Source organism: Balaenoptera ricei, chromosome 20 (genome assembly GCF_028023285.1).
Source record: "Balaenoptera ricei isolate mBalRic1 chromosome 20, mBalRic1.hap2, whole genome shotgun sequence".
NCBI lineage: Eukaryota > Metazoa > Chordata > Mammalia > Artiodactyla > Balaenopteridae > Balaenoptera > Balaenoptera ricei.
Window position 1 is genome coordinate 54,880,432 of NC_082658.1, and position 26,318 is coordinate 54,906,749.

Sequence of the window (26,318 nt, forward strand, 5' to 3'; positions counted from 1 at the left end):
ATCGGCTCCGGTCAGCCTCGCCTCCTTCTCCTGGGACCAGCGCCGGAGCCAGGCCAGGCCTCTGACTGGCCCCCGGAGCCCTGCGTGGACTCGCCCACGGTGACAGCGGTCTGCCCGAGAAGCTGGTCCCTTCAGAGTCGGCCTTGTGCTCGCCACCGTCACCTGCTGGTTGGATTGCGGAAACCCACTGTCTGAAGACCACAGAAAGGAATCGCCGACCACCCAGAATCGGATGCGTCTGGACCTAAATCTCCCGTCCCTCTCTGACTTCCCTCTGCTCGTTTCATCCGTTCTCTCAACCTTTCCGGCGTTTCTGTGCCCGGAAACCCTCCCCCACCACCCAGGTAGCTGGGGTGAGCCCCCAATCTTGCTGCCTTGTACTCCAACCTGTGCCTCCGACCCAGAGACAGCCTGAACCTTACGACCCAGTTCTGCACACATCCAGGAAGTTCTGCCTTTTCTTCTCTTTCGGTGTCTCCGATACTCCTCAAAATTTCTCCTCCTCCTGTGCCCTCCTCGCCCCCCTCCTTTGGGGGCCCCGTGACCCTGAATGTCGGGGGCACGCTATATTCCACTACTTTGGAGACCCTGACTCGATTCCCAGACTCCATGCTGGGGGCCATGTTTAGGGCCGGTACCCCCATGACCCCCAACCTCAATCCCCAGGGAGGCGGCCACTACTTTATCGACCGAGATGGCAAGGCCTTCCGGCACATCCTCAATTTCCTACGGCTGGGCCGCCTGGACCTGCCCCGTGGATACGGGGAGACAGCGCTTCTCAGGGCAGAGGCTGACTTTTACCAGATCCGGCCCCTCCTGGATGCCCTGCGGGAACTGGAGGCCTCTCGGGGGACCCCGGCACCCACAGCCGCCCTGCTCCACGCAGACGTAGATAGCAGCCCCCGCCTGGTGCACTTCTCTGCTCGTCGGGGCCCACACCACTATGAGCTGAGCTCTGTCCAGGTGGACACCTTCCGGGCCAACCTCTTCTGCACTGACCCTGAGTGTCTGGGTGCCATGCGTGCCCGATTTGGTGTGGCCAATGAGGACAGGGCGGAGAGAGGCCCACACTTTCATCTGGAATGGGCCCCCTGCCCTGCAGAGCTCCCCGAAGTGGAGTACAGGAGACTGGGGCTGCAGCCGCTGTGGACTGGGGAGCCAGGAGAGCGACGGGAGGTGGTGGGCACTCCGGGCTTCCTGGAGGAGGTGCTGCGGGTGGCCCTGGAGCATGGCTTCCGTCTCGACTCTGTCTTCCCTGACCCCGAAGACCTGCTCAACTCCCGATCTCTGCGCTTTGTCCGGCACTAGGAACTGAGAACTAGGAATGCTGCCCTCAGTTTGACTGTGTGGGCGAGGGGGGGCGGGTAGAAAGAATGGGTCAGTAAAGAGGGTGAAGTCTTTCCTGAGCCTCTTCCTAGCTCTGCTCCTGGAGCTGTGAGAGTCAGGGGCCCCGTTGCACCTGACTGGAGCCCAGATGTGGGCAGGAATCCCCAAACCGGAGAGAGCCCAAGGGCTCAGGAGACCAGAGGGTCTGGACTGGTGCTAATCCTGGGAGGGGTGGGGAAGCTTCCCTGGCTGGTCCTCGCCTGAGCCTGGGGACCTTCGGTGTTTCCTTGCTTGGAGCTTAGTATCCAGGGTCTGGAAAAGTGGGGATGCTTCTCTGCCCAGGCTAGGCTTAGCAGAACCGTGGAGGGACAGTGAGGTCTGGGGGAAATGAGAGACTTTGGATTGCTCTAATGTGGTCTTCTGGACGGTGACTTCTCCTGGAGCTGGTGGCCTGGCCTGGCCTGACCAATGAGAGGTCAGAACACTCTGAAACACGGGAAGGGAGATTCTTTGCTGTGTTCCAAGCCACCACTGAGGGAGACAGAAGGGCTACACCCCACCCTAGCTTGGCACAAGGGAGCTAGGAGAATCCCCATTAACTATGGGGCTGGAGCATCCCTCTGGAGATCCAAGTGTTTTAAAGGATCCCATATTGATGGTGGGGCTGGCCATGGGGAGGAGCGGGGCATCTCCTTGGGTCCTGGCCTTCCTTCCTTCATGTGTACGTGCCTGTTAGCCAGTGAGTCTGACTGATGCATGGGTCCCTGGCATCCTGGCTCCCATCCATGTCGCTGGAGGTGGTGTCTGTGTGCTGGCCTTTCTGTGGTCTCTGCGTGTCCAGGCCTGTTTGGGGTTGCCCAGAAACTGTTTTGGCACCAGGTATGTCTGCGGTGTGGGTGTGAGTAGACTGAGAATTAGTTTAATCCCAAGGTGTGTGTGTGTACATGTGCTTCACATCACCACGTAGGCAGGAGGGGCCTGCTGGGCTTTGAGTCACTAGGATCTTCTGGTGAGAAGTAAGAGAAGTCACTGGGCTTAGCTGGGCCTTGGAGGCCTGTATAGAACTCTCAGTTACTAAGGCAACAATGAGCCTGTTGCTAGGAGATAGCTGGGGAAGGCCCAAGGCTGCCCAGGGCAGAGAGGAGATGAACAGAAGAGTTTGAGAGAGTGGGGGAGGATATAGAAAGGGATGGGATACTCACAAACAACTTTTTCACTGGGGGAGTCACTTATTTATCACTGGTCATGATTTACAAGAAGAAAAATAAAGTTGCTTTTGGAACCACAAACTCGTAAAGGCTGCTGAGGGCTAGGTTGGGAGTACAGCAGAAGCCCTGCTTTCTCCGTCCATCTCCCACTAGAGGTTTCTTCTTCTGGTCCCAGTTCCTTGGGCCCCAGGTTTACCCCAATCAGGGATGGAGCAGTGGCACTGTTCTGGAATGCTCTAGAGACTCCAACTGTTCTGGAACACTCTAGAACCTCCAGGCAAAGGACTGGAACCGGGATCACAGAGCATTCCAAGGCCTTCCCAGCCTAGGTGGGGCCAGCCCCCGCTCCAGCACCCCCAGCGGGCCTCATGTGGATGCTGGCACTAGGTGGGATCTTCCTGGCAGCCGCCCAGGCCTGTGTCTTCTGCCGCTTCCCAGACCATGACTTGTCGGGCCGCCTGGCTCAGCTTTGCAGCCAGATGGAGGCCCAGTGGAAGGACTGTGAGGTCTCCTGGAACTTCTCGGCCTTTGCCTTAGGTAAGATCAGACATCCAGGGATGGGCTCAGCAACAGTCACCCCTGTGCCCTAAGGGGGCTGCATGTGGCCTCCCAGCTGTGCCTCTCAGCCATCTTCTCAGTCCACTGCCCTCTCTGAACACACTGGCCTCTCCCTCTGGGAGAGCTTCTTCAGACCCTGGGAAAGTCAGGAATCTCGCCCGGTCCTTACCCATCTCCACAGATGATGCATCCTTGAAAAAAGTCACAGAGAAGACTCACAGAGTCCTGAGGGTCATAGGTGAGGTCGAGGGGGAGGTACAACCTAGGGGCTTGGATGGCACCAAGGAGGGGGTTGGGAGGAGGGGGCTGGGGAGGCAGGGAAGGGTGGAGGGCAGGTGGAGACAGGAGGGCGTGATGGGGAGGTGCTGGGTGAAGGTGTGGAGGTGAACCGGCCCTGCTGAGACCCCGGGCACTATAGCTCTCTGCCTCCCCAGAGATCAAAGGGTCTCTCTCCTCACTCCTTTCATATTGGAAATGGCTTCAAAAGACCAAGCTCCCAGAATACAACAGGGAAGGTACTGATGCGGGGAGGGATCAAGGGGTGCCTAGGTCCTCAGGCAAAGGAGTGTGTGGCTGAGCTCATCCACCCCCATCCTCCTTGTCTTTCATTTCAGCTCTCTGCGCTCCCGCCTGCCGTGAGTAGGAAAGGGAAGGGGTAGCAAGGGCCAGGGGCCTCGGGGGACCTGAGGAGAGCCTGCAGTTTGGGGAGGAAGTGTGGGACTCTCGCAGGGTTCAGCGAAGCTTCCCGCCCCAGAGCTGGTCCTGCTGTCTCCTGCAGGGGGCAGCACCATCCTGTACAACTGCTCCACCTGCCAGGGCTTCGAGGTGTACTGCTGGCCCCGAAAGCGCTGCTTCCCAGGTCCTTACTCCCCACCCCTGCCTCACCCCACCCAGATCTCTGAGCTGTTAGGCTACCCCAGCATCGATGGGTGTGGTTCCCGGGATCATTCACTGCCTCCTGGGTTCCCTGCAGGAAGTCACGATCTTTGGGAAGCCAAGATTCTGCTGCTCTTTGTCTCCGGAGCTGTCCTGCTCCTGGGTATTCTGAGCCTCGCGGTGGAGTGAGTTGGGGGATAAGGGCCAGAAACAGCCTCACCACCTCCGACCCATCAGTACCTTCCCCCACCCCCTATCCTTCCTCTTTCCCTCCCAGCCCCCTTCCCTTCCCTTCCCTGGGCTCCCATCCTCTGTCTTCCCTCAGGTACAGCCACCTCCAAGCAAAAAGTGACTTGTGAAGACGAGGACCGATCTTAGCCTCCAGTTCTAAGGAGCATGTGCCCACAACTTCCACTTCTCTCGTGGGGCGGGGTGGGGGGGGGCAGCCAGACCCTTAGTTCCAGCCCCAACGGTTCAGTCTTCCAGACCCTGATACCCAGACATCCCCACAATCCCAGCGTCAGATGGCTTCCAGGGACCCAGGCATCCAGCTGTGGGTCCTCCCCTCCAGTCCTCAACCAATCAGACAGGGGCAGTCACCGTGCCAGGAAAATATCTACAGAAGGAAAGAATCCCCTCCATACACACTTCCACTCCCACACCCCCTTCTGCCTGTTCCCGGAAAGCTCCTCTTGGCCCTCCTGTGACTGATTGGGAATCCGGGAATGAGTGATCTGGAAAAATCCCTCCCCTTAGAGTGAGACCACATCAGTCAGCCTGCTGGCATGCTACCCTTCCATTTAACACTGGAAGGCTCCCACAGAGGCCCTCCTGCCAGGCCCAACTAAACCTGCTGTCAAATGGCCTCTGCCCCTGCCTGGCCTCTGTCTGCAACTGGGGAGGGCAGAGGGAGTGCAGGAGTCTCTTCTTGTAGCACAGTGGTTCTCAACGGGGGGGGGGGGGGGGCGGAGGGGAGGATTTTGCACGCGATGAGATGTTTGGCAATATCTGGAGACATTTTTGATTGGGGGTGTTGAGGATGTGCTACTGGCATCTAGTAGGTAGAGACCAGGGATGCCGCTAAATATCAAAAAATGCACGGGAAAGTCCTCCACAACAAAGAGTGATCCTGTCTGAACCGTCAGCAGTGTGTGGTTGAGAAACCCTGGTATTTGGTCCTTTGGCTATCAGGAGTTTGGGTTTGGGGGATGGGAGATGGGACATGAAAAGAGAGGCCTGTCACCAACCATAAGTCTCAGCCCAAGGGCCTAGGCCGGCCTTCACCTAGCCCTGTGGTTTACAAACTGGGTCCCTAGAGGCTCCCAGTTCTCATCCAGCTGGACATTGGAGTCATCTGGGCAACTTTAAAAACTACCTGTTGCTGGGCCTCATCTCCAGAGATCCTGAGGTTAGTGGTCTCATATGGGGCTTCAGTTAATCTAACTTACAGCCAGGGTTAGAACCACTGTTTGGGGGATCCATAAATGTCCTGGGAATGGAGAGAGGAATGCTTACCCCTCCCAGGAGAACACCTTCTATTTTGTTTTACACATTCTAGTCCAGTCCTTTCATTTTAGACCAAAAAATGAGACCCCTAGATCACACAGCCAGGTCGTACAACTTGCCCGAGATCATACAATGATTCATACATTCATTCATTTGACAAATACTAAGTGATTGCCGGCCAGGTGCCAAGCAGCGTTGCTGCCCATACTGGGGTGAGAAACCCTCTCCTGACTGCCCAGGCACCACAACTCTCCTCTGGTTTGCGGTAGCTGCCTCACACCCTCTTAGGCTGTGCCCTCTTTCCAGGCTCAACATTTTGGAGCTGTCCTTGTTTTCACACCCAGCGTGCAGTGGGTCAACCGTTCTGTCCATTCCTGAAGGATCTCTATCCTATCTGTCTCCTCCTCCTGCTCTATGGCCCCCAGCCCACTCTAGAACCCTCTCGTTGTGGACCCCAGTCTCCCAGATGTGCATCTGACTCTGCCCACGCCCCTCAAATCCACTGCACCCTCGGTGGCCACACTGGTCTTCTTAAAACTCCACATCGCTCAAACATCCTGTCCAGTATCAAATGATGCTTAAAAACTTGGGCTCTGGAGTTGGGCTGCCCGATTTCAAATCCTGGCTCTGGTTCTTACTGGACCTTGGGAAAGTCATTTAATTTCTCTGTTCCTGTTTCCTCATATTTTAAATGCAGATCATATATTTCCTTGATTCCATGGCTTTTTTTTTTTTCTGTTTACATTTAAACATCTCTGAAGAACCCATCTTAAACTGAAGACATGTCATGGCATAATGGTATATATTACAATTGATGATATCTTAAATTCAACTCAGCGGTACTGACCTTACAGAATTACTGCGAGGTCCAAATCAGTTCATATAAAATGCTTGGGACTGTGCCCAACGTGTAATGGGCCCTCATTAAGTATCAGCCATTATAATCTCTTACTTAAAACGTTCCCTAGCTCTTCCTTGCCTACAGAGTATAGAGTTGGCCCTTGACCCTGACATTCAAGGCTCTCCATCAGCAGCTCCCACCATCTTATATAGTCATCAGGCCAGAACTGTCCAGACACAGAACTGGAATCTCCCTTGAACGCCCCACAGGCATCTCAGACTCCACACGTGTCCACCTCCCTCAGACACGCCTTCCTCCTGGCCACACCCCCTCCTGGGATCTCTCAGGCTTAACGGCAGTGCCCACAGTGTCATGGGCATCCTCCTCCTCTCATGCCATGTGCCCATTTCTTACCTGTAGGTGATCTACCTTGGTCATGCTTCTTGGAATCTGACCCCAGGTGTCCCTGGAGCTTTATCTCAGCTTTGCCCACCCCACAGCCATACTGAGTCACTTCTAGTTGCCCCAACACTGTTTCCTCATGTCTGCTCGCCTTTGTCCAGTCTTGTTCCTCTACCTGGAATGACTTTCTCCTTTGGCTCAGATATCACCTCTTCTGAGAGGCCTTCTCTGAGCTCCTGAGTCAGAGTGGCGTGAGTCTGCTCTAGGCATCTCTCGTGTGGCACCTGTTACATCAGGTGGTGGTGTTTCTTTATACATCTTCCCTCTACACCACGCATTCCTCTCTAAAGCCACTGCTTAAGGTCTTGTGTCTTTGTTTCCTCAGAGCCTGGCACATGGTAGATGCCAGGAAGTGTCCCTGATGACTCCAGCACCTTCTCTGAACCCTTGTGATATGCCTTCCCCATGTAAGCCCTTCATGAGCACTTAGCACAGGAGGCGGGTGGAGTCTGTGCTTTTTTTGTGCGCATAAGGCCAACCTACCGCAGTGTGGCCTGCCAGGGCAGCGATGGTTTTTCTGAGCCCCTCACCAAATGGGAGGCTTCTGTGGGTGTGGCAGTTTTAAACAATGGCCCCACATTCTTTGACACGCCTCCCACCTAGAGGCAGGTTCTACGTATCCTTCCCTTGAACCTGGGCTCCATGACTAGCAGGCCAATTGAATGTGGCAGAAGTTACAGTGTGCTACTTTCTGAGCCCAGGCCTTAAGAATCTAGCACCTTCTGCCCTCTGCCTTTTGGGACACTCACTCTGGAACTCAGTCACTCATGCTATGTGGATGCCCAGCCTACATCGAGTCCACATGGAGGACTTCCCTGGCGGTCCAGTGGTTAAGACTCTGCGCTTCCACTACAGGAGGCACGGGTTCAGTCCCTGGTCCGGAAACTAAGGTCCCGCATGCCGCGTGGTGCAGCCAAGAAAAGAGTCCTCGTGGAGGGATTCAGCCAAAAGCCAGCACCTACTGCCAGACATGTGAGTGATAACACAGCTGTCAAGTCACCCCCAGACTTTGTCTTTCCACCCAAGGCTCCAGACATAGTAGAGCAGAGATAAACCATTCCCACAGTGTCCTGTTGGAGTACCAGACACTAAAAGTCCAGAGCATAATAAAATAGTTGTTTTAATGCCACTAGGCATTGTTGCTCAACAATAGATAACTGGAACAGTGGGGCAGGAAAAAAAAAGGGCCTAGGAGCTGGCACTAAAGGCCCTGGGTTGGGACTTCCCTGGCGGTCCAGTGGTTAAGACTCTGCGCTTCCACTGCAGGGGACTTGGGTTCAGTCCCTGGTTGGGGAACTAAGATCCCACATGCCGCGAGGCACGGCCAAAAATAATAATAATAATAAAATAAAATAAATAAAGGCCCTGGGTTGACGACGTGGCCGGCCCTGCCACTTCCTAGCTATGTATGTACATGAGAAACATCACTTCACCAGCCTGAGCCTCAGTCTTCCTACCTGTAAAATGGAGTTAATGATGGCTAACAGGTATGGAGACTACATGTCAGACATCATTCTAAGCACTTGAGGCATTGTATTAGTTACCTATAGCTGTGTAACAAATTATTCTAAAGCTCAATTGTCTAAAACAATAAAGCCTTATCATCTCACAGTTTCTGTGGATCAGAAATTCAGGAGCAGCTAAAATGGGTGTTTCTGGCTCAGGGTTTCTGATGAGGGTGCAGTCAAGATGTTGGTCAGGGCTGCAGAAATCTAAGGGCTGGTGGATCAGCTTCCAAGATGGCTCACTCACATGCCTGGCAAGTTGGTGCTGGCTGATGGCAGGAGCCTCTCCATAGGGCTGCTTGACTGGCCTCAGGACATGGCGGCTGGCCTCCTCCAGAGTGAGTGACCCAAGAGAGGAAGGCAGAACCCACACTGTCTTTCACGACCTAGCTCAGAAGTCACACGCCATTCTTTTCACAATATCCCATTGATTACACGGATCAGCCTTATTCATTGTGGGAAGGCACAGCAGTGTGATACCGGGAGGGCAGTTCATTGGGAGCCATTTTGGAGACTGGTTACCACACACATAGACACAGTTAATTCTCCAATAACCCCGCAAGGTAGATACTCCTAATAAGCTCATCTTGAAGATGAGGAAACAGAGGCATAAAAACGTGAAGTAACTTGCTCAGATTTCTAGGATGGTAAGTGGTAAAGCTGGGATTCAAACTCAGGTAGTCAGGCTCCAGAGGTGAGATCTCAGCTACTGCTCTGTAAAGGCCCTCAGCTCCATTATTAGCCTGAAGGAATATGGTAGATACAAGAGTGCTTCCACTTTAGGGGACTTCCCTGGTGGTCCAGTGGTTAAGACTCTGCACTTCCAAGGCAAGGGGCCTGGGTTCGATCCCTGGTCGGGGACTAAGATCCCACCTGCCACACGGTACAGCCAAAAAATGAGGAAAAAAATTAAAAAAAGAGTCCTTCCACTTCGGAAAGTAAACCACCAGATATATACAAGGTGGTGGGCTGGTGACTCCATTAATGAGTGAGGCAAATGCAAATTGGGAAAGGATGGGACCTCAGGGTCCTGGGAGATGGAGATGGGGTGATGGAACAGAGGGTTTTACCCAAGGGTCTGGGGGGAGATAACCATGTGGCGCCAGGGAGTGCCACATGGGGAGGGGGGCAGGGATGGGTTCACCAGGAGAATGTTTATAGATAAAGTTTAGAAACTGTCATCCCCATCACTCCCAGCAAAGGAGCTCATCATGTCAAAAATCTTTGTTTCACTCTACCCAGATGACTCTCTCTCATCCTTTTGTTCAGCAAAGGTTACTGAGCACTTATAAGTCAGGCACTTAGACTGGGCACGGGGGACCTAGCATTGCCCAGGCAAGATGAAGTCACTTTCTACCTGGAGCTTGGAATCTAGCAGGGAAGACAGACAAGTTACTGGCAAATTTTACCAGAGCAATGAGTGCAGTGACGGGAAAGCACAGGGATCTTGGGGTGCAGGGGAAGAGACCTGGCCAGTTAGGAGTAGTCTTCCTGAACTTAGCAAGGCCAGGTTGGGAGAAGGGTGGGACGACTTCCAAGCAGAGGGAAAAGCCATGCAAAGGTTCAGAAGAGAGACAGCCAGAACGCTGCGGTGCTTTCCCCGGCCGAGAGGTTGATGTGGGTCAGGTGGAAGGGGGAGAGCCTAGTGATCTCAGGGCTCAGAGGAGAAAAGGATAAGGTAAAGAGGCACCAATGTAGCTCCTGATAGGAGCCGAGAGGTTTCTGCACAAGGATGGGCCCTACTTCTCACCCAAACCCGAGGTGGGAGAGGGGAGGTTGGCCACCTGGGTGCCCTCTCTACTCATCCTCCTGGTTCTCTGCCCTGCAGAGAAACACTTGGCCCTGGTGGTGTGAATGTGTTCATCCTTCTCAGATGCAGAGCCTGCAGGCAGGGCAGAGGTTGGGGAAAGGCAGATGGAGGGGGTGGTGCTCGATCTGGGCCTCCAAGTTCAAGTGTTAGCAGGATGCCCCATCTCAGCCTGGAGGAGGTGCTCCCAGTGGGGGTGAGGATGGTCAGGCTGTGCTCCCCCGCATCCCATCACCCTTTATGGGCAAAGGTGGAGATGAGAGAAGCTTAACTACAAAAGTAAGAAACGAATAGGGAGAAGGGGAGAGATAAAGAAGCCTCTGATTCCCTAGGTTTTTTCCAAGCCGAAGACAAAGGTGGGGCAGAGCCTCTGCCTGTGGTTTCCTGCTGGAGCACAGAGGACCTAGGCTAGGAGTCCAATCAATAGCATCCCACAGCCAAGGTCCAGGCAGGGGCAGCCTCTCTCCCCTGAACCAATGGTCAGGGCCTCTTCCTTGAGCTCCCTGCTGCTTCTCTCTCACCTTTCCCTAGCCTCTTACTACCGCAGGCTGGTTCTGTCACTAACCTGTTAAACCCTTCAGTGGTTACCAGATCCCTCAGGTAAGGCCCAAGCTCCTGAGTGTGTTCTGCAAGGCCCTGCAGAATGAATCCAACCAGGGCAAGGATCATGTCAGCTTGTTCCCCTGGGTCCCCAGAACTGTGAAAGCTTGCTGGAAGGATGAACTGATGCCTATTTTGGCTTCTGCCAGCCTCTCCGGCTGCATTTGCCTTCATATCCCCCCATGTGCTCTACACTCATGTATTCATTCAACTCCCAGAGGACCTCTAGTGCACCCAGATCTGTGAGGACACTGGACATTCAGAGGAAAATCAGGTTTCACATGCTCTTCCCTGAAGATGCTCATGGAGCATTGTGTTTCCCACCAAGAACTTGGACAACACCAAGATGAATCTCAAAAATGTGTTGAGTGAAAGAAGCCAAATGCAAATAATAAACACTGTGTGATTCCATTGACAGAAAGGTCCAGAGCTCGCAAAAGTGATCTATGGGTTTTAGAAATCAGAATAGCAATTCCTGGGGAATTCCCTGGCATTCCAGTGGTTAGGACTCAGCGCTTTCACTGCCAAGGCCGCGGGTTCAATCCCTGGTCAGGGGAACTAAGATCCCGCAAGCCTGCACTGCGTGGCCAAATTAAAAAAAAAAAAAAAAAGAAGAAGAATAGCAATTGCCTCTGGGGAGTGGCATTGATTGAAAATGGGCATAAGGCTACTTCCTGGGATCACAGAAATGTTCTGGGGACTTCCCTGGTGGTCCAGTGGTTAAGACTCCCTGTTCCCAATGCAGGGAGCTTGGGTTCAATCCCTGGTCAGGGAACTAAATCCCACATGCCACAACTAAGAGTTTGCATGCTGCAACTAAAAGAGCCCGCATGCTGCAACTAAATAAAAGATCCTGCATGTCGCAACGAAGATCCTGTGTGCTGCAACTAAGACTCGGTGCAGCCAAATAAATAAATAAATAAATAAATATTTACCAAAAAAAAGAGAAAAAGAAAGAAAGAAATGTTTTGGGTCTTTATCTTCATTAATGGATATGTATATTTGTTGAAATGCATTGAACCATACAGTTAAAGCTGTGCATGTTACTGAATATGTTATACCTCAGTAAAGTACTGTCAGTATAGAAAGTTTAGTAATGTTCGTATAACTATAACTAACAAAAACCCCTCAGTGTATGGATTATACAGCACATCAGACATAATCAAAGAGAGAACTGGTGAACTGGAAGAGAGTTGAAGAGATGACCTGGATTGCATTACAGAGACACAAAGAATGGAAAATATGGAAGAGGGGTTAAAAGATTTGAAGGACCAAAAAAAAAAAAAAAAAGATTTGGAGGACAGTGAAAAGGCCTAGCATACTTCTTTTTTTTTTTTTTTTTAATTTATTTATTTATTTTTGGCTGTGTTGGGTCTTTGTTTCTGTGCGAGGGCTTTCTCTAGTTGTGGCGAGAAGGGGCCACTCTTCATCGCGGTGCGCGGGCCTCTCACTATCGTGGCCTCTCTTGTTGCGGAGCACAGGCTCCAGATGCGCAGGCTCACTAGTTGTGGCTCATGGGCCCAGTTGCTCCGCGGCATGTGGGATCTTCCCAGACCAGGGCTTGAACCCGTGTCCCCTGCATTGGCAGGCGGATTCTCAACCACCGCACCACCAGGGAAGCCCAGGCCTAGCATACTTCTAATCAGAGTCTTCAAAGGAGAGAACACAAGGAAAGGAGGAAAAAGAATATCTGGAGAGACACTGGCTGATAATTTTCCAAAACTGGTGAAAGATATGAATTCATAAACAAAGGAAATACAATAGAATAAATAGAAAGGGATCCATACTTAGACTCTTTGTAATATAACTATGAAACACCAATGATATCTTAAAAGCAGGGAGAAAAGACAGATCACCTACAAAGGAATAACAATTAGATTGAGCAGACTTCTTCATAACCAATATGCATTGCACCTATTATATGCCTACACTGTCCCAGGTACCTTAGGAGGAACAAGACAGATCCAGCCCCTACTGTGTGGAGCTAGCCCACAGTATATCAGAGATGACAGATGTGGAGGGAACAATCACATCTGTCATCTGGCCTGGTTGGAGGGCAAGAGAATTGGCAAGAAAACCACAGAAGTAGAACGGTGAACTATGATTTTTTTCCCATTAAGGCTGGATTTTCCCATGTGTTTACCAAGATGAGGTGGGCTTTTCCCCCCAAGGGACTATGGGGACAGCAGCTGCTATGCTTACACACCCTTCCTTGAGACAGAAGGAGACAGGCCAGATGTCCTAAGGCCGGTGGCTTCCTCCCTGGGACCCCTGAGGGAAAAGGAGAGAGCATCCTCCTTCTCAGAGGCTTCTTTGAGCCAGACTGTGTCCCTGCCCCACAGGCCAAGTAGCACCATACAGGGCCCTGGGGTCAGCAGAGGTGACATGGGGGGAGGGGCTTATGCCAGCATGAGGCCAGGAAGTGCCAGTGATGGGAATGCATACCCTGAGGCATGGAGTGCTGCCCTTGATCACCAAGACCGGGTACCAAGCTGGGATGGGGCTGAGGAGCCACTCAGAAGCTGTCTCCACCCCCCAGCCCCCGACACAAGAATCCCCACAGATTTCACCCTGGGCAGCTCCCCAAATGGTCCTTTTCAGGGGCAGCGCATTAGACTGGGAAAAGGACATTCAGAGCTGGGAAAAGGCCAATGGCTTCAGTCTTAGACTCTGCCCGGGCTGGAAGCTGACTTCGTGCACCACCATCAACACCTCCGCCGTGGCGCCCTCCCAAGCCCGCTGCACCAGGCCGGCTTCCTCCATCAGAGCGCCAGGAAGCCCTCTCCCCTACTAGGGGGCTGGGACTATGTCCTGTTTAGCCTTATATTCCCGGGGCCTGGGCGGGATATCTCTACCAGGTGCGTATTCATTTAAGGGGTGGGGCTCTGGTTGAGAGAGGTGGAGGATTTGGTAAGAGGAGGTAGGGGAGACGGGGACGGGATACCGAGGAGGAAGTCCAGGGAGGGGTGAGAAGTTCTTTGGAGAAGTCTGGAAAGGGGGTGGGAAGGTGGAGAGAGGGTGGGAAGGAGGCGAGCAAAGGACAGGGGAGGGGAGGCTTCTCAGGATCCGGCCTGGCGGAGGAGCGGCTGCCAGGCGCCCTCGCCTAGTCCACCCGAGGACCCGGGCCAAGCCGCCAGGCCCCGCCCTCCGCGGCCTCCGTCCCGCCCACCCCGGGATTTAGTCCCGGCAGCCTGGGAGGCTCCCCAGCCGCCGCTTCCGCCTTCGCCAGGTGAGGGTCAGGAGAGGCAGGGGCGCCGGCGAGCGGGCTGGCGGGGCGGCGGTCGCTTGGGAGCGCGTCCGCGGGTGCTGAGCCTCCCCTCCCCAGTCCTTACCTTCCGCGGGCGCGTCTCCTCTTGTCCCCCATCTCGTGCTTTCTGCTTCTCACCTGGCTACTGGTCTTGGTCTCCCAGCGTCCTGGGCTTTCGCCTTCCGCGCCCCTGGTCGTGCCCGGTTCCTCGCCACCTCCGAGTGTCCATCTGGACCCCGCCTGGGGTCCTCCGCTTCCTCCGGGCTTAACTAAGTAGGGGGAGGGAGGGGGCCAGGTGTGTGTGCAGGCAGCCGGCACCCAGAGCACCTAGAGCCTTATTTAATAAAGATTGCTGGAGTTGCCCTGGAGCCAGGTTAGAGCAAGTGACTCAGGTGTGCCGGCCAGGCTCTGTACCTGGAGCTGAGCTCAGGTGGGTGTGGAAGGGACTGTGCACCTGGCAGACCGGATGGCTCTGAGCAGTACCTGAGCTTAACCGCCCATCACAAATGCCCGATTTGATTTCAAATGTTGCTGCCTCGGGTGTAGAAGAGGCAATGACCCTGGGCGTCTCTGGGCGGAGGAGGCAGTCTGCCCACATAACGTAGGTATGTGTGGACACCGTAGCTTGATGTCTTGTGTGTTGTGTGTGTTTGTGTGGACCTGGGTGTCTCAGACATGAGGGGCGGTGTATCTTGGAGGCAGTGAACTCAACGTGTCTCAAGTAGGTGTGTGTGAGCGGTACCTGGCAGGAAGCCTGGTCTACGGCAGCGTATACTGGAATGCCTCAGCTTTGAGAGGACCTGTATCTGGGTGTCTCAGGTGTGTTTTGCATCATATCTATAGGGGTGTGTGTGTGTGTTGTACCTGCGTATCTCAGGTATGGTGTGGTTAGTGTATCTGGGCATCTCTGGAGTGTATGTGGTGGGTCAGAATGTCTCAGGTGTACCTGAGTGGGTGCGTACAAGGGTGCACCTCAGGTCTAAAAGGTGGTGAATCTGGGTCGCCTAGGGGTATGGGCAGTGTGCCATAATAGCTCAAAGTGAGCAGGGCTACATACCTGAAGTCTGTGCAGTGCTGAAATCTTGGGTGTGAGGAGAACATTCTTCCTGGGGTTTGTGTGTGTGAGGGGCAGGAATCCTGGTGGGTTCTGATGTCCCTCCCTCTGTACCTGAGTATTTCTGAGGGGTTGAGGGTGGAGCAGGCAACCACGTCTCTGGTTCCTGAGTGTCTCAGGTGCCCACCCTGGGCCATGTGTCTGGGACAGGGCACCACAGGGGTTCCTCCTCCAGACATGCTCCATGAGGCGGGCTCCCTGTGGCTGCTTCGGCTGCTCCAGGACATCCAGCTGGCCCAGTTTTACCGACCCATCCTTGAGGAGCTTAATGTTACTCGGCCAGAGCACTTCGACTTTGTAAGACCTGAGGATCTGGACGGCGTTGGCATGGGCCGGCCTGGTGAGGGTCCCCTGCCCCAAGGCCCTGCTGTCTCCTTCCCCAGCCTGTTAGTCGCTACTCTCCCACCACCACCACGCACACCAGCCCCCTTCTTGCCTGTAAATCCCTTGCATCCTGCTCCCCGCCTCCCCCATTACCCCATCCCTCTGATTCTGGCCTCCCCCAGCCCAGCGTAGACTGGCTGAAGCTCTGAAGAGGCACCGTTCGGGGCTCAAGTCTAAGAACTGGGTCTACAAGGTGTGTGTTTTGGGGTGGTGGTGAGAGGCTTAAAGGGCCAGCTCAGGCCCCGGCAGGGGGTGGGCTGAGTGGAAGAGAAGGATGTATGCAGGGTTCCACACACATGATTTCCCCCACTGTTTCAGATCCTTGGGGGCTTTGCCCCAGGGCAGAAGGAGACCACCCCACCCTCAGACAGCCTTCCATCCCTCCCTGAGCCAGATGGGGGACTCAAGTGTCTGATCCCAGACCGGGCTGTGTGCAGAGGGGAGCTTCTGGGCTCCGGCTGCTTTGGTGTGGTGCACCGAGGGCTGTGGACATTGCCCAGTGGCAAGACTGTGAGTGTCCAGGGAGCCTACTTCATTCTGGGTACCTGGGCCAGCTTCTCCCTCTGTTCTGTGTGCCCCTCTGCTCTGGCCTTGGCTTAACTGTTCCCTACGTTGCCTGATGGTGCTTCCCCCCACCCCCAGGTCCCAGTGGCTGTCAAGTCCCTCCGGGTGGGTCCCGACAGCCCCGGCCCCGAGGGCACTGAGCTAGGGGACTTCCTGCGAGAGGTATCCATCATGATGAACTTGGAACACCCACACGTGCTGTGTCTGCACGGCCTCGTACTGGGCCAGCCTCTGCAGATGGTGAGCAGACCCAGACACTGGCTCCCGGGACAGTCCCGGGGGCCGATGTGCGACAGGAGGGTGAGCGCCAGGGTCTCGTGGGGCCGGACCACCGCTCACACGGCTGTGCTCCCGCAGGTGATGGAGCTGGCGCCCCTGGGCTCCCTGCACGCACGCCTGACCGCCCCGGCCCCCACGCCCCCGCTGCCCGTGGCCTTGCTCTGCCTCTTCCTGCGGCAGGTGGCGGGGGCCATGGCGTACCTGGGGGCCCGCGGGCTGGTGCACCGAGATCTCGCTACGCGCAACTTGCTGCTGGCTTCGCCGCGCACAATCAAGGTGGCTGACTTCGGGCTGGTGCGGTCGCTGGGCGGCGCCCGGGGCCACTACGTCATGGGCGGACCCCGCCGCATCCCCTTCGCCTGGTGAGGGGCCGGGCGGAGGGGAGGGATCTGAATGGCAGGAGCTGAGGGGGTGCGGAGGGGCTGGTCCTGTGAGGGAGGCGTGGACTGGAGGAGTCGTCATCGGGTCTGGAAGGGCCAGGAAAGGGGGGACTTCTGAGCCCCACGGCGGGCGCACTAAAGGGGCGTGCCCAGTGGCAGGTGGGCGCTCCGGGGCACACACCCGGCACACATCCAGCCCCCTTCAGCTCCACTTCCGCAGGTGTGCGCCGGAGAGCCTGCGCCACGGGGCCTTCTCTTCTGCCTCGGACGTGTGGATGTTTGGGGTGACGCTGTGGGAGATGTTCTCCGGGGGCGAGGAGCCCTGGGCCGGGGTCCCGCCGTACCTCATCTTGCAGCGGCTGGAGAAGGACCGAGCCCGCCTGCGTAGGCCTCCCCTCTGCTCCAGGGCCCTCTACGCCCTCGCCTTGCGCTGCTGGGCCCCCCACCCTGCTGACCGGCCCACCTTTTCCTACCTAGAAGGGCTGCTCCAAGAGGTGGGAACTCTTGCCTCCCCAGAAACAGTCTCTTTTCCCTCCGTTCCCTCTCCCAGGGTTCTATGCACAAGACTAACATATACTGGCTACTGGGCTGGGGTCTGGGACCTGGCTCTGAACAAAGCAGATCCAGTCCCCACCTTCAGGGTGCTCAGAGCCCCAGGGAGAGAGCTGGGGTCTAGTGGATGCAGGCTGAAGGGCTGGGGGCTGGGGCAGAGAGAGGGAAGCCCAGAGCCCAGAGCAGTAGGATGTAGTGGGTGTTTGACAGGCAGAGGAAAAGTTCAGCGTGGGAGGGGGAAGTACGGTGACTAAGGTGGCAGAGGCATCTTAGGGGTGCACCAAGGAGGGACTTGTGAGACACAGTAAATAACCAGTGCTAACACCTAGAGCACTCGATCTGTGTAAGATACTGTACTAAGTGCCTTACGTGTATCCTTATACATTCATTCATTTAATCCTCACAACAACCCAGCTCGATTTTAGAGAGGGGGCAGTTAAGGCACTGACAGTTTAAGTGATTTGCCAAAAGTCACACAGGAAGTGGAGGACTGGAGATTTGAAGCAGTCAATATGACTTCAGAGCTGTGCCCTAAATCACTATATACTCTACTATTAAAGGAGTTTAGTGCTTAACTCTGAGGGCACCTGGGGGCCATGGAAGGGTTGTGAGCAGGGGAGTTAGAAGCCACATTTACAGGTTATGTCACTCTGGTTTGGTGCAAGAATGGATTAGAAGGATGATACTGAAGGTAGGAAAACCAGTAGGCCACAATGGCTGTGAAGCAGAAGTAAGATGAAGAGGTCTGGATGAGGGTCGAGGCAGTGGTGCTATGGAGAAGCGGAAAATTCCCAGAGGTGCTTGGGAGGCAGATCTGATGGGCCTGGGTGTGGAGTAAAAGCAGTGTGCAGGGTGACTCTCCCCTTGGTCCTCTAGGTAGAGGCAGGGCCCCCCTTTGTTGCTCCCTGACCCCTGGGCTGTGTCCAGCTTGGCATGGGATCCAGGTCTGCCTCCTCCACTGGATTACAACTGAGGGACAGGGACAGTCCCACCCTGGGGCCAGGACAGAGGACATACCTGGTATGGGTTTGCGTGGTGGGTGCACCAACAGTCTCCACTCCGCTCCCATGATATCACCCTTCTGACTCAGGCCACAAGCCCAGCCACCCTCTCCTCCTGTCTCTATAGGCCTGGCCTCCTGAGGGACGTTGTGTGAGGGATGTCACAGAGCCCGGTGCCCTGAGGATGGAGCCTGGTGACCCCATCACTATCATCGAGGGCAGGTGAGGGCCTCGTGCCTCCCACCCATCCCCAGGGGGAGGACTCCCTCCCCACCCTCCTGGCCCTGGTCCCAGCTCAGCTTCTCCCCAGCTGCTTGAACCCCAATCCTCTGCCTCATCTCCTCCTCTCCCCACTGGGCCCTGAGAGCTCCACCACAGTCCTGGCCTCCCTGCTGGAGCCACCGCTGGCCCATAGAGCCCTTTTGTTTTAGAGAGAAAAAAGCTTCCCTTCCTCTGGGCAGATGCAGCTCCACGGCGCACAGCTTGTGAGCTGAATGTGGGCTGGAGCCCAGCCCTCTCTCCCCTTGCTCCCATCCCCTTCACCAGCGCCTCTTCCCACAGCCCCGACTCCACAACCTGGAAGGGCCAGAATGGTCGCACATTCAAAGTGGGCAACTTCCCAGCCTCGGCAGTGACGCTGGTAGACTCACCAGCCACCCGTCCAGTCCACAGAGGCTCCCCTGCCCGGGGAGAGCGACACCAGGGAAACATAGATGGGTGAGCACCTGAAAGAGTGGGGGGCAGAGCTGGACTGGGGGAACCAACCAAGTCCAGCAACTTCTCTGGAAGGGGAGCCTGGGGAGGGGTGTGGGGTAAAGCTGGAGGGGAGGCTGGACTTGCCTTCCCGCTGGAACGTCCACTCTGGGTCTCGGCCTGCTTGGAAGCCCCAGAGATTCTTTGGGAGAGGGCACTGCTATATGGGGTAGGGCTGGGGGGTGTGGAGAATGAACTGGAACACTCTCCAGCAGGGACAGAGTGAAGGTAAAGCTTCGGGATCCCCCTCCAGCTCGGGGCCAGAGAAGGAATGTGGCCTTGCAGAGGATGAAAGGTGGGCATGGCGGTGGGGACAGGGCTTCCGGGGTCTCCGAGGACATCAAGAATAAGCCTCCAGCGATGCTTCCTGCTCTGAAGCCATACCTTTGCAGATATGATTTCCCCACCTGTGATTTCCTGGCCCCCATTCTGCCTGCTGACATCCTGGCTGTACTTTAGACAGCGTCTCCCCACCGCAGCCCTGGCAGTTCTTTGGACCCTCAGCTGCTTCGGCCTGGGCGTCCATCGCACACCTGGTTTCTTGTCCCCCCGACACGAGGACCACCCCGAGGACAGCACAGATAGCCAGAGAATGGGAAGAAGGCAGCTGGGCTTCCTCTCAAGTTGTTTTTTCTCAAATGTGTAGGCATTTCCAAGAGTCTGGAGTCGGTTCTGTCCCTGGGCCCCCGCCCCACAGGAGGTGGGTCGAGCTCCCCCGAACTTCGACATGCCAGAACTGTGCCCCAGGGACCCCCAGGCGTGCCCCCCCGCTCCCCCGTGGCCACCAGCTCCTCTTCCCAGCCCAGCCAGCCTCCCAGGGAGCAGCCTCCCTGGCCCAAAAGAGAACCCCTACACAGTCACCCTGTGGGAGCGCCTGGAGCCAGCAAAGCCACCGTCCCCTCTGGGGGACCCTTGCCTGACCCCGAGTTGCAGAGGAGGATTATGGAGGTGAGGTCTCCCTGAAGTGTCCTGGTGTCCAAAAGGGGCTACGGGCTGGCGAAGGGCCTAAGTGAGGCTTTGTCCCCGGCAGGTGGAGCTGAGCGTGCATGGAGTCACCCACCAGGAGTGCCACGAGGCTCTAAGAGCCACCGGGGGTGATGTGGTTTCTGCCATCCGGAACCTCAAGGTACAGCCACACCCTTCTCTCGGGTCCCTGCCCCTCCCAGCCTGGCCCTCTGGCCACCGGCTGCCCTTCCTCTCGTCCCCACAGGTGGACCAGCTCTTCTACCTCAGTAGCTGGTCCAGAGCGGACTGCCGGCGCATCCTGGAGCGTTACCAGTGGGACCTCTCAGCCGCCAGTCGCTACGTCCTGGCCCGGCCCTGAGCTCTGCTCCTTTGGGCACAGACACTAGATGGACCAAGGGCCTGGTCACTTGGGACCAAGCAGAACCGGAACAAGGTCCTGACAGGGTGTGTTCCCACCTGGGGAGAGCCTGCCATGGGCAGGTACTGGAGGAGCCCAGGATCGGGCACTGGTGAGTGTCTCCTCACCCTGCCCGTTGGTCTCTGAGGGCGTGAGCTCCCTTGGCCATAGGAGGATCTAGTGCACTCTGCCCACCACATTCCCAACAAAGGAGGACTTGGAGGAACAGAGCTGTGACACATCACACCCATGGGAAGCTTCTATCGCTACAGAAAATGAGCAAGAGGCCATTCTGGGCCACGGGAACAGCCATCCTGAACTGCCATCAGCTACCACACTGGGCTCTGTGGGAGCAGCCATCCTGGATGACCGGAGCAGCCATCCTGACTTGGGGCATATGGACCAAACTGCCTCGGCTTGGTCTGGGGCCATCATGGGTGACGAAAGTTGCTCTCTTAGACTCGAGGACACTTGATCCTGGCAGCATGGATTATGAGATGGGCCAGCCCCCGCCCATCCAAGCTGTCATATTTCCCTTTGTTTCTTCCCACACCCGACTCTTTCTCCTGCCCTCTCCCATTACATACATCTTCCAATGTCCAAAAAGTTACAAAGTTTATATGAATATAACATACAAAGATGCAGCCTCCTTCCTAAGGAAGGGGCAGGAAGGGGTGGTTAAGGCACAGGAAGCTGCAGCAAGCACCAGCTGAGGGAGAGGAAGTCGGCACTGGGGCCCTGGCCCTATAGCTATCGGGGTGGGGGGGGAGGTAGGGATCCCCCTCAGAGCGCCATCGTCTGAGGCTGAACTAATTGGCCAAGCTGATGCGGGGAGAGGGTGACCGGGTCTGCCGTCTTTGGTGCTGCTTAACCTTCCCCACCCCAGCCCTGTCATAAAACCCTGCATTCTAAGGCCTCACCTGGAGCAGAGGCCCTGGAGGGGGTTGGGAGGAAGTCAGCAGGGAAAGTTGGAAAGCCGATATGCCCGTGTGCTGAGGGTCCGCTGGAGACAGTGGTGGGAAGTAGCAGGGGAAGGGCTCTCGTACATACCCTTCCGTAGGGGCTACAGGTGAAGCAGGCCAGGGGAGTAGGGGAGGCACGGGGCACCAAGCCCCCAGCCTCTCAGGCAGCCCTGTCTCTCCCCTGCAGTGCACACGGAGGGAAAGGGGCTGCCCCCGAGGAGGGGGCCAGGGCGGGTGACCATCTTGAATTCTGGTTGAGATGATGGTCTCCTCACCCCGAGGTGGCCTCTAGCTGGTGATGGCAGAGGGCCCAGCGCCTCCTCGCTTCTCGAAGAACATGTAGTCCTGAGGGGAGGGCACGGTCAGCAGGAGATCTGGCTGGGCCAGCCTGGCTCAGCTATCACAACCCAGGTCTGGAACCACAAGCCCCCATAGAGTCTGTCCCTAACCCTCTCCTAGCAGGAGACCAAGAAGTGCTCAAAGCCTCAGAGTGAGAGCAAAAGGGCAGCGGGGGGAAGGGGCGGTGGCCCCGACTCACAATGAGGAATGTGGCTCCCAGCAGCACAGCCTTCACCCTCACGTCCAGGTCCAGTGGGAACTGCAGGCCGAAGTCATCTGCATCGGTGAGGGCTTCTCGGAGCAGCCCACCCCACTGCTTGCTGATGCGGCCCACACTGCGGGACTCATCTGGAGTCTTCACCTGGCAGGAGAGAAGGAGAGAGGGAGGGAGGAAGGACCCGCATGGGGAGGATGTGCCTGATCTCATCGGCATCCAGTCTCACTCCCACAGTCACCACGTACGAACTGTGCGGGCTCTACACTTAGCGAGTCCTCCCAAAGCCTTGGGTTTCCATGTGACATCTGGGGAAACTGAGGCACCGAAGTCACACTGTCTACAAAGCAAAAATCAGGTTGCAGACTCAGATCTGTTGCTCTTGAAAGGCCACACATGACTAATAGACATCAGTGCTGGGAGAAACAAGCACGATACAGGCTAATCTCCTTAGGCGATGGCCACTCACTAGGTTTGTTTTGGTTACCAAAGTCCCTGCCGCCCACGGTTGGTGCAGTTTGTGCCCTGCACAGAGTAGCCTGGCCAAGCGGGCAAGGGAGGCTGCTGAATGCCTGGCTGCACTCTACCAGCTGACCAGGCTGCTAGAAGGCCCAAAGGGGTGCCTGTCGTCCTCGCATCTGCAAGGTAGGGAGGGCTCTGTTTAGCATGGCATGCAAGCCTCATCCAGGGTGGATCCAAGCCCATCTAGTGGGGGGAGCGGACAGCAGAAAGTGGCCTCTGAGGACCAGGATTTCCACTGGCCTCCCTGGGCCCAGCAGCAGCAGGCCCTGCCAATGTGGATGGTAATTCACCGTGACTCTCTGGACTTTCTCCTATGCTCATTCTCCAGTGGCTAGAACTAGAGCGATGGCCTTCCCATCTCCTTCCCCCACGGTCCTACAGCCCTGGGGCATTTCCTGCAGACCAGTCCCAGGGTGCGTAGGGCCTCTCCCAGCCAGCCCTGCAGTCCCAAGAGTGCAGCCCCAAATGTGGACGATTCATAATTATGTAAAAGGAAGACTGGCCCGATGAGAACCCCACGATCTACATATTCCAAACCAGAGTTCACCCAGTTACCTCTTTCCCAAACAGTTTCCATCACAGAAGCTTCCCCCAGCTACCAAGGTGACTCAGTTTTTAAAAGTAACCTAAGATAAGGTACCTCATCAGAAGCCTTGGAAAGTCTACTGAGATATACCTGTTGTTTCTTCCTTATCTACACAGATACTCAAGTGCCTTTGTCTTCTAGAAAGTAAGGTGTTTCCCAGGCCTTACTTTGAAATGATCATCACTTGGGTTCTCCAGGCTCCAGGTTGGTGATTGAAATGCATGGTAAGAAGGATTCCAGGCTGGGGGTGGGTGGGTGGACGTCTGGACTTCTAGGTTGGCAGGGCAAGCCACAGGATGTTAACAAGTTAAATTAGTGCTTGCTCCAGGGCCTGGGCTCATGAACTCACACACAGCGGCCACGCGGGCCCAGCCCATGGTACACTCAGTAAGCATCCTTCACCCTAAATCCAGCCTGACCTTAGATTTTTTTTCTCCCTCAACACAGGGCTGCAGGTCACAATCAGCATTGGCCCTTAAGGTGAAACCCTCTTTGCCAAATTTTTATGACCATGGGCCATCCTATTTCTGAATAGAGGAAAACTGGAAATGTGGCAGGCGTCACAGTGGATTTGGACTGAGGAGCTCTTGACCGTCCTGTTGACCATCCTGCCGCATGGATCATCTTGGTTTCTGAAGGTCCCAGGAATCTCCCCTTATTCCTGATACCTCAAAGTTGGTGTCTGTGCCACAGCCACAGGTCCAGCAGGGCCCCACCACTCGCAGGACGGTCTGGCGGTCAGCGTCTTGGATGGAGAACTTGGGGAGGAAGGGATGCCAGGTCTGTAGAACGTGGCCAATGGTGGTGCCTGGTGGAGCCTGTACTTCCATCTGGAGTGGGCGGCAGACAGGATCACTGCCCAGCCAGGCACCCTGGCCCAAGTGCTCACCGGTCTAGCTTTATCACCTGTCTCCCCTCACAAGACCTCCCATCCCCTTCACTAGACCGCCTGTCATCCCTCTCACTAGACCTCCCATCCCACCTGCGCCCAGCTCCCACAGGAGGCACGCCTCATCGCGTGCCTCATCCCGGTCCTGCCCGGGTCATCGGCCTGCCCCCTACCCAAGTTTCTCCCTGGCCCCATCCTTCCCCGCCCACCTCCTGGAGGCCACAGGGACAGCAGCTGCAGCCACAGTGGAGGGGGCGGAGCAGGCGCAGCACCTCTCTGTCCCCGGGGTCCACCAGGCGGACACGCAGGGGCCGGCGGGCGCCACAGCATAGCCGCGCACAGCAGTTGCTCTCCTCCGCCGCCTGACCCAGGGGCTGTCCGGCTCCCGAGCGCAGTTCGTAGCGGTTACAGGTCTCCCAGCCCAGGAGCGCTGCCAGGGGGTGACACACTGAGGCTCGGACACCAGCGCCTGCCCGAGAGCCCACTATTTGCTCCCGTCACGAGGCCCAACATACTCCCCCTTCCACTCACTTTCCACCCGCTCAGCCTTCTGGTGAATCAAGATCTGATCAATCTGGAAAGAGAGTAGGGGAACGCGCAGACATCAGCTGGCCGGCCTAGTCGCCTGGGTCCCCTCCCTGTCAATCCTCCCTCCCTCCCTGCCTCTCACTCACCTGCGCCAGGAATTCGAGGCCAAAAGGCACCCCTGGCAGTGGCACAAAGGGGGCAGCTGGTCCCGGGGCCCCAGGGCCGGGCGAGGGGAAGAGAGCAAAGCCGGGCGCAGGGGTAGGCACGTGGGCGGGCACTGGTGCATGCCCCGGCCCGGGCCCAGGATGCAGCGTCGGCTCCGGGTACCCAGCGGTCACAGGGTAGGGAGGTGGGGGCGAAGGGGCGTAGCCTTTGGGGGGCAAGTAGCCTGTGGGGGGACAGGAATAGGTTAGAAGGGGCCCCCGACCTCATCTCTTTACCCCTTGGCCCATGCGCCGTGAGGCTGCGGGGAAAATGTGGTGGGAAGAGAATGAGAAAGATGGGGCGGGGGAGCAGGGCGGTGGCTTCTCGGGAGGAAGGGAGGGGCCCCACACAGCCAGTCCGAGCACATTCCCGGAGGATGCGTCCGACACGGGGTTCCCAAGTCCGTGGGGGGTAGGATAACGGAGACCCTCGGCCTTGCGCCCACTTACCTGCCATGGGAGAGGGGCGAGGGTTCGCGGGATGTCGGTGTCCCGGAGGCTTAGTTCTAGAAGTGGAGGCAAGCTCGGAGACAGCCAGACAGACACAAAGACAGACACAAAGATGGACAGGCAAACGCAGAGAGGCAGCTGCGCCCAGCGCCGGCCCAGGGTCTCTAGGGCGGCGCGTCTGACTCGGGGAGAAACCGAAAGTGTCAGCGGGCAAGGCGGGGGCCCTGGGACCCTGGATTCCCTCAGGGGCCCCAGAACCGCCCCCTCCCTTTGTTCTCCCATTTTCCGCGGAGGCGGCTGTTGGCAGACGGCAGGACAGATGGACCCGCGGTCAGACCGACGGCCCCACCTCGAGGGAGGTCTCCTGACCCCTCTGTTCCCCCTGCTCACCTGAAGCCCCTAGAATAGCCCGGGTGCCCAGCACTCGGCTGCTCTCAGGAGCTGGTGGAGGCGGGCCCCGGAGCTGACTCCACCCCGCGACCCGTCCAGGCCCCGCCCCTCCCAGCCTGAGCAGAGCGCCTGCGCAGGAAGAATGCCGGCTCTCCTGCGGCGCCGGGGACTCCAGGCCACCCGCTCCACGTCTTGGCGGGCGTCCCCGCCCTTTCCGCTCGGATGCAGAAGCCCAGAGAGGAAGCTCGCCTGGGAGGGTAGCCGGGTGAGCCCTAGCCCTGCGACTCCCGCCAGGCCTGCGAGCGTAGAGTGGTCAGTGCCCCTTGGTGGGAACGAGGGCCGCTTGCGCGGCGCTGGAGCCCAGGCTCCTCCTCCCGAGGGCGGTTCGGGCCTCGCTGACGCAGCGGAACACCCTGCACGCTCACCCATTGGCTTCTAGGACTGACTCCTGGCTCCCCTTCTGCCTCCCTGGGGCTACCTTGCCAGTCTCCTCTCCCTGACGTAGCAGTGACCCACACAGACCCGTTGCAATTATAGTACTTCCTCCAGGCGCCCCCAGCCACACGGGGGATAGACTGCCAGACAGTGTCAGTAACGAGTGGGCGTGAGTTGAGGCTCAGGGGGGGCCAGAGGAGGCAGCGCGGTCCGCAGGAAAGCCTTCTCCCAACAAGAATCGCTTCTTTCGCTTTGAGTCCTGAGCCCAGGCCCGCAGGTGTGAGGAAGTCCTGCGCCTTGGGGGCCTATAGGCTGAGCGGCAAGAGATGAGTTCAGAGAGAGTCCGGCCCACGTGCACAGAGGGCCTTGTGGGAGCTGCGCTTTGGCCCCCAGGGCAGCGGGGAGCCCACTGAAAGATTTTCAGACAGAGTGAGGAGGTCAGATGTTTTAGGAAAACCATTTAACCTGCATGGT

At 56.7% G+C, this 26,318-nt stretch overlaps 4 protein-coding genes across 20 annotated transcripts; 3 read left to right on the plus strand and 1 right to left on the minus strand.

Annotated features, from left to right (window-relative positions):
• The first annotated feature begins 372 nt into the window (after positions 1-372).
• Positions 373-2,608, plus strand: KCTD11 (potassium channel tetramerization domain containing 11). The gene has a single exon (XM_059906677.1). The coding sequence runs from the start codon at positions 610-612 to the stop codon at positions 1,306-1,308; it is 699 nt and encodes a 232-aa protein (XP_059762660.1). The 5' UTR covers positions 373-609; the 3' UTR covers positions 1,309-2,608.
• A 247-nt stretch (positions 2,609-2,855) lies between these two features.
• On the plus strand, positions 2,856-4,320 carry TMEM95 (transmembrane protein 95). Of its 2 annotated transcripts, XM_059906675.1 has the most exons (7): positions 2,903-3,071; positions 3,274-3,330; positions 3,527-3,607; positions 3,707-3,727; positions 3,871-3,951; positions 4,074-4,153; positions 4,294-4,320. In XM_059906675.1, the coding sequence occupies exons 1-7, from the start codon at positions 2,903-2,905 to the stop codon at positions 4,318-4,320; spliced, it is 516 nt and encodes a 171-aa protein (XP_059762658.1). The 2 variants fall into 2 exon arrangements, with proteins under 2 accessions (XP_059762659.1, XP_059762658.1); XM_059906676.1 differs by lacking the exon at positions 4,294-4,320 and having other exon boundaries at positions 2,856-3,071; positions 4,066-4,157.
• Positions 4,321-13,593: 9,273 nt separating this feature from the next.
• TNK1 (tyrosine kinase non receptor 1) lies at positions 13,594-20,964 on the plus strand. Of its 11 annotated transcripts, none has more exons than XM_059906693.1 (12): positions 13,594-13,609; positions 15,201-15,390; positions 15,557-15,627; positions 15,753-15,944; positions 16,077-16,639; positions 16,878-17,151; positions 18,338-18,432; positions 18,772-18,927; positions 19,176-19,258; positions 19,610-19,911; positions 19,994-20,089; positions 20,174-20,964. In XM_059906693.1, exons 2-12 carry the CDS (start codon positions 15,228-15,230, stop codon positions 20,285-20,287), a joined length of 2,109 nt encoding a protein of 702 aa, XP_059762676.1. In that variant the 5' UTR covers positions 13,594-13,609; positions 15,201-15,227; the 3' UTR covers positions 20,288-20,964. The 11 variants fall into 11 exon arrangements, with proteins under 11 accessions (XP_059762676.1, XP_059762677.1, XP_059762678.1 ...); XM_059906690.1 differs by lacking the exon at positions 13,594-13,609 and adding an exon at positions 13,709-14,755; XM_059906691.1 differs by lacking the exon at positions 13,594-13,609 and adding an exon at positions 13,709-14,541.
• On the minus strand, positions 20,925-25,795 carry PLSCR3 (phospholipid scramblase 3). Of its 6 annotated transcripts, none has more exons than XM_059906702.1 (8): positions 25,410-25,795; positions 25,020-25,197; positions 24,513-24,754; positions 24,370-24,412; positions 24,111-24,268; positions 23,618-23,707; positions 21,827-21,988; positions 20,925-21,633 (listed from the first exon to the last, which is right to left on the minus strand). In XM_059906702.1, the coding sequence occupies exons 2-8, from the start codon at positions 25,024-25,026 to the stop codon at positions 21,577-21,579; spliced, it is 759 nt and encodes a 252-aa protein (XP_059762685.1). In that variant the 5' UTR covers positions 25,027-25,197; positions 25,410-25,795; the 3' UTR covers positions 20,925-21,576. The 6 variants fall into 6 exon arrangements, with proteins under 6 accessions (XP_059762685.1, XP_059762683.1, XP_059762684.1 ...); XM_059906700.1 differs by having other exon boundaries at positions 23,618-23,779; positions 25,410-25,794; XM_059906701.1 differs by having other exon boundaries at positions 24,048-24,268; positions 25,410-25,794.
• Positions 25,796-26,318: the final 523 nt, after the last annotated feature.